The sequence below is a fragment of the Dermacentor silvarum genome, chromosome 1 (genome assembly GCF_013339745.2).
Source record: "Dermacentor silvarum isolate Dsil-2018 chromosome 1, BIME_Dsil_1.4, whole genome shotgun sequence".
Classification (NCBI taxonomy): domain Eukaryota; kingdom Metazoa; phylum Arthropoda; class Arachnida; order Ixodida; family Ixodidae; genus Dermacentor; species Dermacentor silvarum.
The window spans coordinates 190,934,009-190,951,032 of record NC_051154.1 but is presented as its reverse complement, the minus strand read 5'-3'; the positions used below and the strand labels follow the sequence as shown (position 1 = coordinate 190,951,032).

Genomic DNA, 17,024 nt, shown 5'->3' with positions numbered 1-17,024 from the left:
CGACAGACCAAGTGACGAGGGACCTTGCCTTCCAGTCAGCTGTGAACGTGACTGGCCTGCCCAGAATGCATCCCAGAGTGTCGATAGATGTGTCTGTCACGCAATTTCTGTCTCAGCCAGTGGCATCCTACTTTCCCTTGCATCCCGTGGTGACACAGCCATCCCAGCAACAAGACCAGCTGCATGGACTGACTGCTCGTGCTATAAGGCCACCTCTCGCAGTGCCGTCACAGGGATACCAACCGCGCAACTCTGGGGGATTTACCTGCTACTGCTGCGGAGATGTGGGTTACCTAGCTCGCGATTGCCCCGCAGGTCGGCATACTGCCCTGCCCCGCTGCTACGAATGCAACAGAATTGGGCAATTCCGATCACAGTGTCCGGGAAACGGGAGGCGGTAGGTGCCACCCCAGCGGGCACCTACGTGACTGCGCTGCAGGTTGCGGTTTCAGCCGGCAGGAAGGAGCCCCTCCTGGAGGCGCGGATCGGGAAGACTACGTTCCAAGCCCTATTGGATACAGGCTCAAGCACGAGCTCACTTGGAATATCGGGGTCAAAGGTAGCAGAGGAGACAGGCGCCAAGCTCAGGACACAGGTGCGTGCACTCTGCCTGGCAACAGGTTGGTCCCATTCTACCACACCCCTAAAGCGCAAGGTCCAGTGGGCTACGAGCAGCCACAACCAGTGCTTCCTGTGTGCGCCAGACCTATGTAGGGAAATTGTTCTCGGCAGGGACTTTTTGAGTGCAACAGGCATCTCCGTACATGTTGAACCGCAGCAGTGGCCTGGTGGTAGAGCATGTGCCACGTATGCCGGAGGTACCGAGTTCAAATCCCGATGCTGTCGGAAACCCACTGTTTTTTTTCTAATGGGTAGAGTTGTCCCTGGCCTGGTGCTTGGCTCTCGTGGGGGTTCACATCTTCAAAAGGGGCCCAATCGATATTTCACAAGTTGTCTCTGGGCATCTCTTGTCCAACCACAGACGGCATTGTTGAAGAGCATCCGTTGCGGCTGTGGGCGGCAAGTGCTGTCGCCGGGTACCCACCGGTAAAATAGGTATAAGCGCACTCCCGGCCTGGTGCTCGGCCATTATGAGACCTCAACGCTTGGAAAGGGTTGCTTGTCCCCAACCCAAAGGCGTCCCCACCTAAATAGGTGCATTTGGGGTGCCACACGGGAACTGGTTGCCATGGGAGTGGCCCAAGCCTCCTTTTTTGTGCTCACGAGGATTTCAACAGGAATTTAGGGCGCAGGCTCCTTTCTCAAGTGCATAACCCCTGAATATGCCGTAATCCCCCGCGATCAGCCACCATCACAAAAGCGAACGGTATCTTTTTCCTAATAAATTTATTCCTTCATTCAAGCATGCTGCGCACTTAACTACACGCCTTAGCTATCGCTGCCACTGCTGCTTACGCTCAGTTTGCCAGCACATTCGTGGATTAAGTAATCTTCCTTGCCATCGATGCCATGAAAAGATGCCAGCACTGTACGCCATCAAATGCTCCCTCCTTGTTGCAGACTTCCGGCAGCTGACAGATGAGCCAAAGGAACTGGCTGAGAAAACTAAATGCACAAAGAAAAGATGGCGCCGGCGACTTGCGCACTGTCTCGGAGGAACATGGAGGAGCTGGTCGTGGCTGCGTCCCAGATGTAAGGAGGTCAAAGTGCAGCTCTCAACATTCAATGGCAGCACGAAAATTCTCTGATGTGCATGCGTGGCATCAGCACACTGAATGCGATTGCTTCTAGGTTCAAATTTCTGTTTGAGAAAATTTTTGGCTGCCTAGTAGGGGGTGCAGCTCTTACACGCGTGCGGCCCCTACACACGGGCGTGGCCCCTACACAAGGGATTATATGGCAAAAAGAAAAAGGGGGGAGGGAGGGGAAGGGGGGGGGGGGGGCAAAATGCGGACAATGGACTTGAATACTTTCATGCCCAGTAGCAGTAACAGCATTCACTAGATTCATGCAGTTCAAGAGCCACAACTTACTTGGCCCTTCTCATTCGTGTGCATGCCTAGCTCGCCTAGCTGCTTCTCACGCATGGCCATTGCGAGCCGCTTCTTCTCATCTCTTGTCTGTTTGCGGACCTCTTCAATCTTCTGTGCCACATTGGGATTCTCTTTCAAGGCCTCCATAAGATTTTCTGCCAGTGAGCCAACATGCTCATCGCTTGACACCTGTTCCAGGCTGCACATTAGAAAATAACAGCACATATTTAACACGGAAATTTGTGTTAAGTAACACAACAGCCCACACAGTGAAACACAGAGACTAGGCATGCATAAAACACAAGTATGCGCAGGGAAAAAATATGTGCCACAAACTATTTCGCTGTGAAATTTCTCACTTTAGATCTTGCATATCTGGCAACTAAACAAGGATTAATGGAGCATTTAAGCAAAGAAAATTACTCAATAAGAGAAAATGACTCTTGCACTGCTTATGCATGTGCTTTTAAAATTGGGTTACCAAACTGGGGTACTTAAGTGTTCTACTCGCAACAATTCTTGGTTCTGTGGGTGCCCAAATTGAACTTGACCTCCCACCCACCCTTCATTTCTACACTTTTCTCAATTTACATAAGTTTGTACGGCAGTTTCTATATTCAAAAGCTTTTGCAAATGGCATAGCATTTGGAAGCTCTCGTGAGAAAAGCCTACATGAAAGTGATGTGTACAACGTACTGCTTCACCATTTTTTGGCTGAACACATTGTTCGCACTCATAGTGGGTGCATTTTACCATTTATCGCAGCAATACTTAAAACATAAGTAGGAACAGAGAAGTTTTTGCAAGCTGACTGTGACATGTGAAACAAGAATGGTCTGTTTGGAGTACTGTGGCCAAAGAATGGTGATCATACAGCTTTATGCCAGCATGACTTGGAGCATGCACGCATACATTGCCAGTACATGGTGGTGTTCTGCACATGAAGCCATGTTCTCATCATGAAAACTACGTCCTTATTCTCAGATCTCATTCTATATAGAAGGCATCTTTTAGCGCCCTCGTTTCCCACCACGAAAAAATTAGTCCAAATGCACCAACATGTCCCACAACAGAGTAATTACACAAATAAACACAGGACACATCCATGCAGCAAACTGTTGATTGTTATATTACCATTGCTATAGAACAAGAGAAGGAAAAAAAGTACAAGCATTACTTCCGCATTGCTTTGCTGGTGAAAATCCTCTCCTTCTGTTTGCGCCAGTCCCGAACGCAAGTTTCGGATTTTCGGAACGCCCGTGATGCGGTCCGATTTTCGTCTGTCTCCGCACACATGAACACTTTCCTTTTAAATGCGGCATCATGATGAACTCGGTACTTCATGCTGATTGAGCAGACGCAGAGAACATGAAGATAGACGGTAGACTATTGCCTAAGCCCGTGTACTGCAGCACATGGAGGAAGCTACGGTAGCTAGGCTCGAGAGTAGCTAGGCTCGACGCGCGTGCGAGGCAGCCATTTTGAAATGCCAACGGCTATATGGTAACGCAGATTTAGGGTCTTACTCGATTCTATCGCACACGCAATTTTTGGACCTGTTTTATCGGAAAAGAAGTGCTCGTTAGATTCGAGTAAATACGGTATTTGTGGCTGGAGGGGAGCGTTTGCCGTCTAGGTTGACTGCCGAACTTCCAGGCAGCCACACTGTAACCGGTATTTTGTGTCCCGCAAGTGCACAATAAGCGATACGCGTATACATAGAGTGCTATGGGAAACTTAACGGGAGTCTGAAAAGACTGTATTATATCCGGTCCTGCACTATAAGCGGTTACATTATAAGTGGTCTATACTGTATGTTATAACCAATTAAGGTTGGTTGTCTCACACAAGGTTAACCCTAGTTGCCTGGAAGATCAGAAATTCAGAAGAGAAAAAAAGACAGAAAATATTGAAAGTGAGAGAGAAAGACTAAGGATAGAGAGTAGGACAGGAAAAGGCAACTACCAATTTCCCCCGGGTGGGCCAGTCCGGGGATGCAGTCTACGTGAAGCAGAGGTAAAAAAGGGGGTGTGTGGTCTCCAAAGAGGGGCCATAAAGGTCTAAACTTCTGGCATCGGCTCAACCCCCCAGATCCCGTTTTCCCTGGACATGGCTAAGCCATGCAAAGTTAAGCGCAAGAGGGTCCAACCCCCATGTGTTCGGGTCCAAGGCGTCACAAGACACCAAACACCTGCTGACACAAATGCCCCTGTGGGCGTGGGCAGAAATGATGTTGACAGAATGTTAGATGGTTTTGGCTGTACCAGGACAGTTGGCATAGCAGAGAGTGCCTAGAAAACAAAATTAAGAAAAAGTGGCTTGGAGACTAGGAGGCAACAAGCACATGCTTTACATTTCTAACAACCTACATGACACCACCTGCTAACCTTACCCCAGGGCCTAAAATAAGTATGCGGTGGTGGTGTTGCTGCTGTAATTTGGGTTTAACCAGACGGCAGCTTTGAAGTACAAAGTTGCTTTCTTTTAATAACATGACTTTGTAATCCCACTAATGAGTATACTTTACAACACACAGGGGAACTGTTCAGCATGTAATGAGTAGGATGTTCGTGTACATACCGATGAATGATAGGGATGCATTCTGTACTGACTAGGACCTGCGTTTTCTCATGTCCACTGCTAAGGCCTGTCAAGATGCGGAGGACATACTTCAGTGCTGGCTTGGATGTAAACTCCTTCCAATTTTCTGAGGCTGACAGCAGAGAACTCCTACAAGTGCACAACAAAACACATAATACATTGACATGGCAATGGGTATATCATCTTGAAGTCCAAATAAACACAAGGCACTTCAAAGTTCTGCAGTGACCAAGCACCATCAGAACAAATTCAAATGTACACAAGTAAAACATAACCAAAGTGTATTGTTGTGATTCCAGGTTAACTTGCATTTACAACTGTGGCTTAATTTCGGCTTTAATACATAGGTCTGGAACTACACCATGCTCAGATGTTGGTTACAGAGTGATTGCAGGTTGCACTTCTGTGTAATTACGTGTAACAGGTGTACTGATGCAATTTTTCTTGTTTGTGCTTCAATTTATGCTAACCTAACCAGATCACTGACATACACATATGGCGGTGACTAAACGTTTAAAAGTATGTGCTTTTTCAGAATGAAGCACTGCCTAGTGATGCTCCGGAGGTGCTGCAACCTCCTGTGACTTCTAAAAAGATTTCTTATTGTTCTGCCAAGGGTCCCAGAACTTATTTTTTGCTTTGAACCGTGGTGGTTTAGGAGCAAGTCTACTTCTGTTAATTTGACCCTGACAGGACCGACAAAATTCACTGAATTATCCAATTCGAATTAAACAAGAGGCATTAAAAATGCCAAAATACACTGCCGATTCAATTACATTTAAGCCGCTAAACAAAGTAGAAATCTAATGCGCACCCGATTTTTTAGCAAGAAAGATCTGTGTTGCAATGGCGAGTGGTTTTTTTAAAGTCAGCTTCGCTGCACGGTCTTTTTGAAGTCAACATTCCCCAGTGAATTTGTGTTATGCAGTAAAGCATATCAATGCCGTGATGGCGGTTTTCGGTTTTGTATCCGACTGCCCCACTCCAGGCATTGTGAGTGACGGTTATTGCTTGAAAATCTTGAAAGAGAGGGGGGGGGAGGGCAGGCTGCCGTGCATCTCCTTTTTAACGCAGTTGTGGCTTTGCATGGCTGTCTGCGCGGCTGAGTGCTGATGCAGCTCGCATACAGGCCCTATTTTAGAGGCAATCTGCCATGTGTGCAAAGAGTGGGCAAAGTGGTTGGAGGTTGCGTAATCTCAAGTTTCGGAGACATCTTAAAGGGCCCCTCACAGATCTGGCCATTTTGAGCTGACAAGCACAGTGCATACAATGCGTGCTCACGATCGTGTCTGCTAAGAATTACATCGCTACGCGCCGCGGAAAGAGCTGAGATTTCAAACTAAATACCGCTTGCCCTTCTCACGGGCACTGCGCTCTAAAACAGGGGGTGACGTACATCAGCAAGTGAGCTAACAAACATGTATATGCTGTGACATCGCTCATATCGACACATGACACTTCGAGAATTATTCAAGGCAACATCTGTTATTAGTGTAATCTGTTGCCTCAATAGACGAATTAAATTTTAGAGAAATAATAAAACACACAAACTGAATGTCTGCGTGTTTTTGTTTTACTTCACACCCCATCAAGAGAGATGTACTTCCGTTTCGTCTGCTGGAACTGCACTGCGCAGTAAAGAAGCGAAAATAAAGAGGTGGGCACGTGACATATGCGTCACGTGATTCTCCAGCTTCGGCAGGGGAGAACGTAGGGAAGGAATTTCGCTTGCCGAGGCTAGACAGGGCAAGTGGAGAGAGTGTCTCTTTTGGCAGTGGCGCGCGCCTCCTGAAATCATGAGTTTGCGGCACTGAAATATTTCTATCTAAGCTATTATTGAACCAATTTGAAACATTCTTGTGGTAGAACACTACCAAGAGGGCACGTAACAACTTTCAGCGTATAACCAAAATTTGCTATGTGGCCTAGTGAAGGGCCCTTTAAAGCGCGAGGCAGACGAAGCATTTGCTCCCCGCTGGCGGCGCTTTTCATGACAACATCGTCCCACTGCGAATGATGCTACCAGCCGCGGGGGACGTGCAGACGTGAAAGAATGGCTGTCTTCGTTTCATACTGCCGATGTTAACGTATCATTGACACGGCATGAAACCATGTCTTGCATTGCCAACTCTCAAATTCAACAATATTAATTTTTTTTTTGTCATTCAAGCTTGCCTTTTCAGATTGTCCGATATTTCTGAAAATTGTGTGGCTCGCTTCCGTATAAGAAAAATTTTTGGCGACTACTTATTTGCATAAAAGGTCGAATTTCAATACAACGAAGCTTTAATATAACGAAGCGAATTGTCAGTTTTATCTGCTTTGTTACACTGAGGTTTAAGTGTACTTGTTTTTTCTCAATATAAGAGACTCTGAAGAATTTGAATTTGCAATAAAAATGTGATCCTGAGAGGACGCATTTCATGAAAAAATGAGACCCCCAAAGGGCCAAAGAGGCACGAAAAGAGAATAATGTAACCCTGAACAGGCAACTTTCAAAACTTATCACATCACACAAAGCCTGTGCACAATCTCAGAACATCACCACCAGCCTTTTGTTTTGGTGTCTCGTCTGGTTAGCCTTTGCTCATGGTAAATGTTATCTATATATATGGTACCCCAGAACTGCAATCTACTGAACTGCCTTAACTTAATAGTTCTCTTTAATGTCCCTTTAATGAAGATGCAGCACAAAGATAGCAAATTCCTATGTAACTATTTCAAGGTACCTGAAGACACCATGAAGCTTGAAAAGCACTGACATGTGTGCTGTAGACAAACAGACACCATGAAGCTTGAAAAGCACTGACATGTGTGCTGTAGACAAACAGCCTGGAGTAATAAAAATTTTGCCAATGGTTCAACAACACAAAGAGAGGGACAAAAAAAAAAAAAGGGTGAGAGGGGGGAATCTACATCTTTTGAAACTAGCTACTGTTAATCAGGAACAAGATGGCAAAAAAAAATTATCGATGCTTACTTGGCAGGCGGTGCATACACGAGCAGGTACTGAATGGCGCCCTCTACGATGCCACGGGCAACAAGGAGGTCTTTGAGCCGATTGCCATTGTCATTGCGTTCAATGCCAGCACTTAGGTTGCAGAAACACTCTAGCTGGACATCGTCCTCTGGTGTGTGCTCCACATCAAAGCGAATGAAATTGAGCTGCCGCTTGAAGTGGTTGATGAGGACGTCCATCTTGGCCTGGGAAGCATTTAAAGCGGCTGCTTATTCTTTTCAAAAAAAGGAGGGAGAGGAAAGGATGGAGGAAAGAGCCATCGAACTCATACAATTCTGGCTAGGAATAGAACAACAACTTCCCAAAAAACGTGAGAAATAGGAGAAAGCTCTTTTCTGATCTACATTTTCTGATTTAGCCAACGTAAACTACAATTAGTGGTTAGTAGTGGGGAAATGCTATTATGTCCACAGAATGTCACCCTTGAGCACAAATGAGAGGATGAGAGCAGATATTGGAAAGTTGCCAGAAGTAATGTCAATGAAGAATAGTAGCAACCAGAGGCTGTATTTTGTAATTAACCCTCTAAAGACGAGACATAAATAAGCCCCCTAAAATGAATATTTTCTATCTAAATGTGCAAAACACACTGAGAATAAGTGTAATCAACTATAAGAAAACATACTTTGCGGAAACTTTTTTACCAATAGGAAGGAGAAACACCAGGCCGAAAACTGGAAGTGGGCTTCACTCCAGGCCACCAATTGTTTCGTTTGTAATTTTTACAGACAGCTCTTTTCATTTGTGAACCATGGGTGTACATTTCATTTGCTTTACATCACTTGCGTGACACCACTGCAGCCGGAGATATTGCATATGTCTGTCTCCTCTGACTGCGCTTTCAAGAGAAAGCGAGTCGCATGCCGAGCTTCTTTCTCATCTTCTGTTCCTGCTCTAAACCAACAAATGACGCCTGCTGCCTGTCATTCAGCATTGGCTGAAGACATTTAGCCAAGAACTGCACTAAATACCAGAACTCGGAAAGAAATTGTTCTCGTGTGTTGCCACTCACCCATCAAGGGTTAAGGATTATTTTCTTTATATTCATTGCTCATCAGTCTCCCCTAGTGCCCGATCTGAGTGACAAGGGGGGGAGGGGCTTTGCACAAGGTAATAAGCATGGAAAATGAGAAGTATGAAATATGGCACCAGAAAAAAGTGGGGAAGACTTTAGGACTTCCCTTTGGCCTCACAATGTCCCTGACTAATCAACGCTTCTGGCTAACTCATTAGCTACTTTCCCAAAATAAACAAAGGCTAGCACTGATAAATGCTGAATTTCAATGCCATTTTTGGACTCAGAAGCTTGAGAACTATAGGTCAGTCTTCAGTTTTCTGTTGAATAAAAACCAGTTCTTGTAAAACACAAATGATTTTTCATGTTCCCAAAATAATGCTGTTGGCTAAACAAATACCTAAAAATTAAACATCAATGAAAATTTCAGGAACATGACTAAAGCTCTTACTGTAAGTTTGTCCGCAATTGCTCACCAATTTTTAACATTGCAAAATTGTAGTGTCCGAGTCTGTTTACTAGAATGCATTTATACTGGGAAATTTCTACACTTAAGTGAAGCGGGGGGGAAAAGGGCCGTCAGAAATAGCATCAGGTCTTTAATAGGCCCATTTTAGCAGCACGAGGTGTGTTCCTCAGTGCCTAGCTCACACCAGCCAACACATTTATGCGGCCGCCGTATTATTAAATGAGGGATCGCAACAACTTGCCTGGGGTCTGCACTTCTGCACTTATGAAATCGTGTGTTCACAGGATCAAGACAAGATTTGAAAATCAGATTGAGCGGCTTTTAAAAGCCGGCTACCCTCGCTCGGTAGCCGGCTCGAGGGACGGCATTTTGCGTGTATTCGGGGGCTCCTTTAACGCTCGGAAAAACACTTTTATGTAGCACGTATTGAGCAACAGAAAGCTGTATCGGGGGTTTTTCATGTTGCTCTACAATTTTCTCATTGACACTTTGATAATTAGGGCAGTACTTCAAGTTAGATAATTAATTACAATTAGCTAATTAAATCTCAGCAACTAAAAAATTACTGGCGGCTACTTCACTGCACTGCAAACAATACGCACTAGGTTTGCTTCGCGTAACGCCGTTCCTCTTTTTTTAAATCGTGCTGCGTGATAGCTGGGACACCCTGTATATATGATGCCCTGCTTCGGAATAAACACTTGTGAGTGTAGCGCTCGTCTTTCCTTTCCTCTCACCTTTCACTGTTGTATTTTATTTCGAGTTTTGCGCTACTAAGTATCATGTTCTGCCAAAGACTTTCATGCGAGTACGATGACAAAGTGATCAAGTTTCACCGCTTTGTTGATGATGATGATGATTGGGGTTTATTGGCGCAAGGGCCAGATGTGGCCAAAGAGCGCCAAGGCTACGGTAATAGGCTACTATTGGTGGAAGAATAGTTAATATTAAGATGTGGATAAAACATGGCTGTATAGAGGCCTAAAAGATTCGTTGAAAGGTCCGCAATTATATATACATTAAAAGTTGACGATGATGCATGACATGTTACGAAGAAACGATGTATTAAGAAGAGGTGATATACTAAAAGATGTAGCACTAGTGCCTCACCAGGGCCCTTAAGCACAAGGACCTGGAGGCATGTGCCATACAGGTCACAACTATCGTAGCAGCAGCCTCCGTTGAGAGGACGCGCTACGAATCACGTGGACTTATAACGCGCAATAAGTCGACATCTCGTAAAAATTGTAAAACTGATCTATGGTCAAAAATTGGATCTGCTCCAAGAAACAATACCGGATGAAGGGGAATGTGGTATCGGTGTGCTATAGGAAAGTGCTTATTTCTTTCAGCCTCTAGTTGCCGACACTCCACCAAGACGTGGAGAACAGTCAGCCTCTCACCACACCTACCACAGAGTGGAGGTTCACCACCAGCCAGCAGGTAAGAATGAGTGCCGTACAGATGTCCTATTCGCAGTCGACAAAGCACGACATCAATTTGTCGCGATTTCGTTACCGAAGGCCAGTTTCGGAGGTGCGGCTTGATTAAATGAAGTTTATTAGAGATTTCACGGTCCCAGATGGATTGCCAAAAGTTTCTCAGCTTATTGCGCAGGAAAGGCTTCAAGTCTGTGGGAGGGATTGCTACGGTAGAGGTGCAGGCTCTCCTAGTTATGGACGTAGCAAGTTCGTCTGCAAGCGTATTGCCCACTATGCCTCTGTGCCCTGGCACCCAACATATTACGATATATTGGTTAGATGCGTACATAGTACACAGATATGAGTAAAGGTAATTGATTATTGGGTTTTTATGTTTCCGTAGAGACACTAAAGCTCTTACTACGCTTAGAGAGTCTGTAAATATGACAGCTTTTTCGAGTTTTAATGCCTTTATGTGTTTTACAGCCGACATTATAGCGCATGCCTCCGCAGAAAAGATACTTGTTTCGGGGTGCAATACATCAGATTCTGAGAAAGATGGACCAATTGCTGCATAAGACACGCCAGCATTGGACTTTGATGCGTCAGTATAAAATTCTGGGCATGAGTATTTTATTTGAAGTTCTCGGAAGTGCATTCTGATGTGTTCCGCTGGAGCGTGCTTTGTAACTTCGACAAATGACGTGTCGCAGTTTATCATTTGCCACAGCCATGGTGGTGACAGCCTTGCTGGTGCCATCAGTGGGTGCACATCTAGTGGGACATTCATTTCCTCGCTCAACTCCCTCACGTGTAGTGTAAAAGGTTTTCTCATTGAAGGTCGGTTTTGAAATAGCGTGGCAGACGTCAAATCGTTAACGGTATTATAACACGGGTGTTCAGGATGGGATTGCACTTTGAGGAAATATGTGAAGCTTATATATGTTCTTTGCAGGTGGAGTGACCACTCATTTGATTCTACGTATAAACTCTGTATAGGACTTGTTCTGAAGGCGCCTGTGGCTAGGCGAATGCCTAAATGGTGAACAGGATCTAAAATCTTCAATGCACTTGGAGCGGCAGAGTGATAGACCACAGACCCATAGTCCAGACGTGACCGAATGAGGCTCCTGTACAAGTTCATTAAGCAGCCCCTGTCACTGCCCCATGTCGTGTATGCAAGAATTTTAAGAATGTTCATTGTTTTCAAACATTTGGCTTTCAAATACTTTATATGTGGAATGAATGTAAGTTTAAAGTCAAGTAAGACACCAAGAAATTTATGCTGTGTGTTCAGAGGTAAGCGCTGACCATGGAGCTGGATACTCGGCTCTGGGACAAGGCCCCTCTTCCGTGTAAAGAGGACACAGGAGCTTTTCTGTGGATTCAGCTTGAAGCCGTTCTGATTTGCCCATGCTGAGACTTTGTTCAATCCGAACTGAACGTGTCGCTCGCAGACTGCGATGTTACACGATTTAAATCCAATCTGCAGATCATCAACATATACTGAGTAAAACATACTCTGTGGGATAAACGAACGTAAAGAGTTCATTTTAACAATAAAAAGGGTACAGCTAAGTACACCACCCTGCGGTACCCCAGTTTCCTGTGTAAATGGCCTAGAGAGGGCATCACCAATTCTAACTCGAAAAGTACGGTGTGAGAGATAACTTTCAATTATGCTAAGCATGTTGCCACGAATACCCATTCCTGATAAGTCTCTGATAATGCCATAGCGCCATGTGGTATCGTAGGCCTTTTCCATGTCGAGAAAAACTGACAAGAAATATTGTTTATGAGCAAATGAATCGCGTATGTTTGCTTCAATGCGCACAAGATGGTCGGTTGTGGACCGGCCCTCTCGAAATCCACACTGGTAGGGATCAAGCATGTTGTTTGATTCTAGGAAATGCAAAAGACGGCGATTTATCATTTTTTCGAAAAGCTTACATAAGCAGCTTGTAAGTGCTATCGGACGGTAGCTTGTTACCAAGGATGGGTCTTTACCCTGTTTCAAAACTGGGACAACGATAGCTTCCTTCCATGCCGCTGGAAGGTGCCCGGCTGCCCAAATGTGATTAAGAAGTGCGAGCAATGTTATCTGTGTGTCCGTGTGCATGTTCTTGATCATGTCATACATAATCCTGTCTGCTCCCGGCGCAGAGCTTTTGCAGGCGTTCAATGCTGCTTTAAGCTCGGCAATGTTGAATGGACAGTTGTATAGTTCGTTGCCTCTGCATTTCCGGTCCAGTGTCTTCCGTTCTTCTATTTCTTTGTGTTTAAGGAATGTATGTGTATAGTGCGCGGAGCTAGATACATACTGAAAATGTGTTCCGAGAGCGTCTGCCTGGTCTTCCAACCTGTTTCCTTGATTATTTACCAAAGGCAGCGGATGCGGTTCCTGCCCCTTTAGCCTTCTGAGCGCATTCCACACTTTTGTTTCTTGGGTATACGAATTTATCCCTGACAGAAACCTCTCCCAGCTTGCTCTCCTAGCCTGCCGTCGCGTGCGCCTTCCCTGTGATTTAGATAGTTTGAATTGAAGAAGGTTTTCTGCAGTTGGGTATCGGCGCAGAATGCCCCAGGCTTTGTTTTGCTTTTTCCGAGCTTGCCTGCAGTCCTCGTTCCACCAGGGAACTCGTCTTCCGCATGAACGACCTTTTGTTTGAGGGATGAACTTTTCTGCGGCGTCAATAATAAAAGCGGTAAAATATAATACAGCATGATCTATGCTAAAATTACTTATAAAATCTCGTGATAAGTATGTGGATTCTTTAAAACACTTCCAGTCCGCTGAGGCAAGTTTCCAACGAGGGTCATGCGGAGGGGAGTCATGTTGTTTCAACAAGTCTAGTGCCACTGGGAAGTGGTCACTTCCAAGAGGATCTTTGAGCACACGCCATTTTAAATCGGGGAAAAGAGAGGCAGAGCCAATCGACAGGTCTATTGATGAGTAAGAATTATTATAAAGATTGTAATATGTTGGCTCCTTCCCATTGAAGAGACACGCACCAGAGTTCAGAAGAAAGTTTTCTATAAGACGACCTCTTGGGTCACATCGGGAATCTCCCCACAGCGTGTTGTGAGCGTTAAAATCACCCACAATTATGTAGGGTTCTGGAAGCTGATGAACAAGATTATAAAACTCAGTTTTTCCGAGAATATAGCGTGGGGGTATGTATATAGAACATACAGTGACCAATTTATTAAAAAGAATTGCCCGGATTGACACTGCCTCAAGGGCCGTCTGCAGGGGTACATGTTGACAAGCTACGGACTTGTCTACAACTATTGCTACACCACCGGACGACGCAAGAGCGCCGTCTCGGTCTTTCCGAAAAATGGCGTATTGCCGGAGAAAGTTGGATTGTGTAGATTTAAGGTGTGTCTCTTGAACACACAGCACCTTAGGATTAAACCTGTGTAGGATTTCTTTCACGTCATCGAGGTTGTGTAGGAGTCCTCTGACGTTCATGTTTCATGTTGAAAGTGGGTTTTTTGTGCTGTGTGTAAAAGGGACTAACTTAACTTACAGAGCCCTTGTCGGGCCCTGTGATGCGGGCTTTTTCTTTTTTGGAGCGATCGCGAGATTCTCGCGGCTCCTTAGGCGCTGATGGCGCCGTCTGGCCGGTTGTTGTGTCCATCGCCTCTTGTGAGGCGCTGGACACGCGCTCTTGCGAGCGGTTGCTTTGACGGGGAGGCCTCGCCTCGAGGGACGAGGCCCTGGAGGCCACCAGCCCAGAGGTCGATGGCCCCTTCTTGTGAGTTGGCGGAGCAGCGCTAGCTGCAGCCGCAGAGGGGGCGGATGGCTTCACTGCCGGCTCACTGTGTGTGGGCCGGACAGCCGCCGGAAGCCGTTGCGACGCTGCCCCCTGACGCGCCACTTCGGCAAAGGTGTTCTTTGGCAGGTATGATACCCGCCTTCGTGCCTCTTTGAACGAAATATTTTCTTTGACCTTGATTGTAACGATTTCTTTTTCCTTCTTCCACGACGGGCAGGACCGCGAGTAGGCGGCATGCTCGCCGTCGCAGTTGACACATTGCAGTTTGTTTTCACAGGATTCGGACGCATGTTCGTGGGCACATTTCGCACAGGTGAGGCGGCCACGGCAGTTCTGTGAACTGTGGCCAAATCTTTGACACTTAAAGCAACGGAGAGGGTTCGGAATGTAGGGCCTGACTTTGATCTTTATGTATCCTGTCTCTATGGTCTCTGGCAGAACACTTGTACCGAATGTGAGAATAATGTGTTTCGTTTGGATCTCTTTGCCATCTCGCCTCATCTTAATCCGTTTTACGTTGATCACATTTTCATCTTTCCAGCCCTCTAGAAGTTCAGCTTCGGTTAGGTCCATAAGATCATCATCTGAGACGACACCACGAGTGGTGTTCATCGTGCGGTGCGGGGTCACTGTTATTGGTATTTCGCCAAAAGACACTAGGGTATGTAACTTTTCATGTTGTTTTTTGTCGCGGAGTTCCAACAGGAGATCTCCACTTGCCAACTTTGTGGCCTTGTAGCCTGGTCCTATGGTCTCGGTCAAACATTTCGCAACGAGAAAAGGTGATGCAACTCTTACGCTCTTGTCTGGCTTATCACTATGAATAACGTGAAAGCGCGGAAAGATTTCTGTTTTTTTGGCCAAAAAATTGAAATGCTTCGGTGCGCCCCCGTTTCTGGCGGCGATCAGGAAGTGCGGGAAATGAACTATCCATGTATGTGGAATTTGTTTCGGCAGTGGCGCCAGCCACCCACCATGGAGCCCAACAAGGGGACGCTGCAGAATCTGTAAAGGACAGGTCCTGCAAACGCCAACTGTACGCCACCACTATAACCAAATATGGAATATCCAAGGTTGGCTACCCACACAAGGTTAACCCTAGCTGCCTGGGAAATTGGAAGTAAAAGGAAGTGAAAAGAAAACAGGATAGATTGAAAGTGAGAGAGAAAGACGAAGATTTAAGAGGAGGATAGGAAAAGGCAACTGCCGATTTCCCCTGGGTGGGTCAGCCCAGGGGTGCCGTCTATGTGAAGCAGAGGCCGAAGAGGTGTGTTGCCTCCGCCGGGGGGCCTTAAGGTCCAAACACCCGGCATCAGCTCAACCCCCAGGATCCCCCTTTCCCCAGACACGGCTAAGCCACGCACGGCTACACGCGGGAGGGTCCGAACCTCGTGTGCTCGGGTACGTGGTGGCGCAACACACCAAACGCCTGCTAACGCAGACGCCCCTGCGGGGTACCGCTTTGTTAACGCGCTGCAAGCGGAGCACAAGTACCACGTAGACCAGATAGGAAACACGCACCAAATGCCTATTTGGTTCAATGCTCCTGAGAACACGACGGTCAACCAAACCGGCGCGAAGAGTGTCCTTGTGCGCACAACCGGTGCCGAGCATCAGCGTTGCACTGTAATGCTATCTGTCACAGCGGACGGAAGGAAGCTCCCCCCGTATGTATTGTTTAAGTGAAAGACGCTACCCAAAGCGAGCTTCCCGAATGGAATCATCATCAGAGTACAAGAAAAAGGCTGGATGTCTGATGAACTAGTGGTGGACTGAGTGAAAACGGTGTGGGCTAACCGGCCCTGCTCGTATTGGACAGCTTTCGTGGCCACCTCACAGAGCGCGTGAAGGCTCTGTGAGGTCTTGCAGAAGCTCGTACACATCTGGCGGTCATCCCCGGCGGTTTAACAAGCACGCAGCGCTGCAACCACTCGATGTGTCTATTAATAGACTGTTGAATGCAGAATTCAGATGCCAGTACTCAGAATGGATGGAAGCGGGCCACCACAAGAAAACGCTGACCGGATGACTAAGGAGGGCGTCACTTCAGCTGGTCTGCTTTTGGATTTTAAACGCGTGGCGTGCGGTGTCCACGGACATTATTGCAAAGTTTTAAGGTCACCGGGATTTCCAATGCCATGGATGGCACTGAGGAGGACGATTGGATACATGAATGTGCGGATGACCCGAGCAGCGATATCGATGAAAACATCTAGCAAGGATGTCCGCAGCTAGACGCCAAACATCCCATCGTTAGGTATATATGGCACAATTAAATAGGCTTTTCCATACGTGGATCAAAAATTAAACAAACATTTCACACTTCCGTGGAAGGGCCGCACCCCATCAAAAATCGCGGAAAAAAAGTGTGGCCCTTACATGAGTGTATATGGTAGTATCTTCTGTGCAGTTTTCTACATCTCACGAACTGCTAATTTCAAAGCCCTCACTGTCGCTATTGCTTCCAGATACGAAGTAAACTTTGGTGTCTGAATCATTATGATCTGCTCAGTATTCGCACACCCCTAGTATTTATATTTACTAGACCTAACCTTGAGAGTGTTATATCTAGCCTTGGGCCGAATGAATGCAGCCGCATGAATTTCTTGGGAGTGTTCACCCTCGCTGAAAGCACCATGAGCAAAGTGTTGTTTTCCGAGTCTGAGACAAGTACACACTGACGCATTTTTGCTGGCCAACCCCACACAACATCAAAAACAGGA

The 17,024-nt window shown here is 46.2% G+C and overlaps 1 protein-coding gene across 4 annotated transcripts in view; it reads right to left on the bottom strand.

Annotated features, from left to right (window-relative positions):
• The window catches only part of LOC119436549 (E3 ubiquitin-protein ligase UBR4-like), a 465,665-nt gene that overhangs the window by 33,145 nt on the left and 415,496 nt on the right, over positions 1–17,024 (bottom strand). For all 4 annotated transcript variants that reach the window (XM_037703422.2, XM_037703424.2, XM_037703425.2 and 1 more), the window contains 3 exons: positions 7,576–7,799; positions 4,575–4,724; positions 1,995–2,193 (listed from right to left, as the gene is read on the bottom strand). In XM_037703422.2, coding sequence (XP_037559350.1) covers positions 1,995–2,193; positions 4,575–4,724; positions 7,576–7,799 — 573 coding nt within the window. The remainder of the gene's footprint in view (positions 1–1,994; positions 2,194–4,574; positions 4,725–7,575; positions 7,800–17,024) is intronic.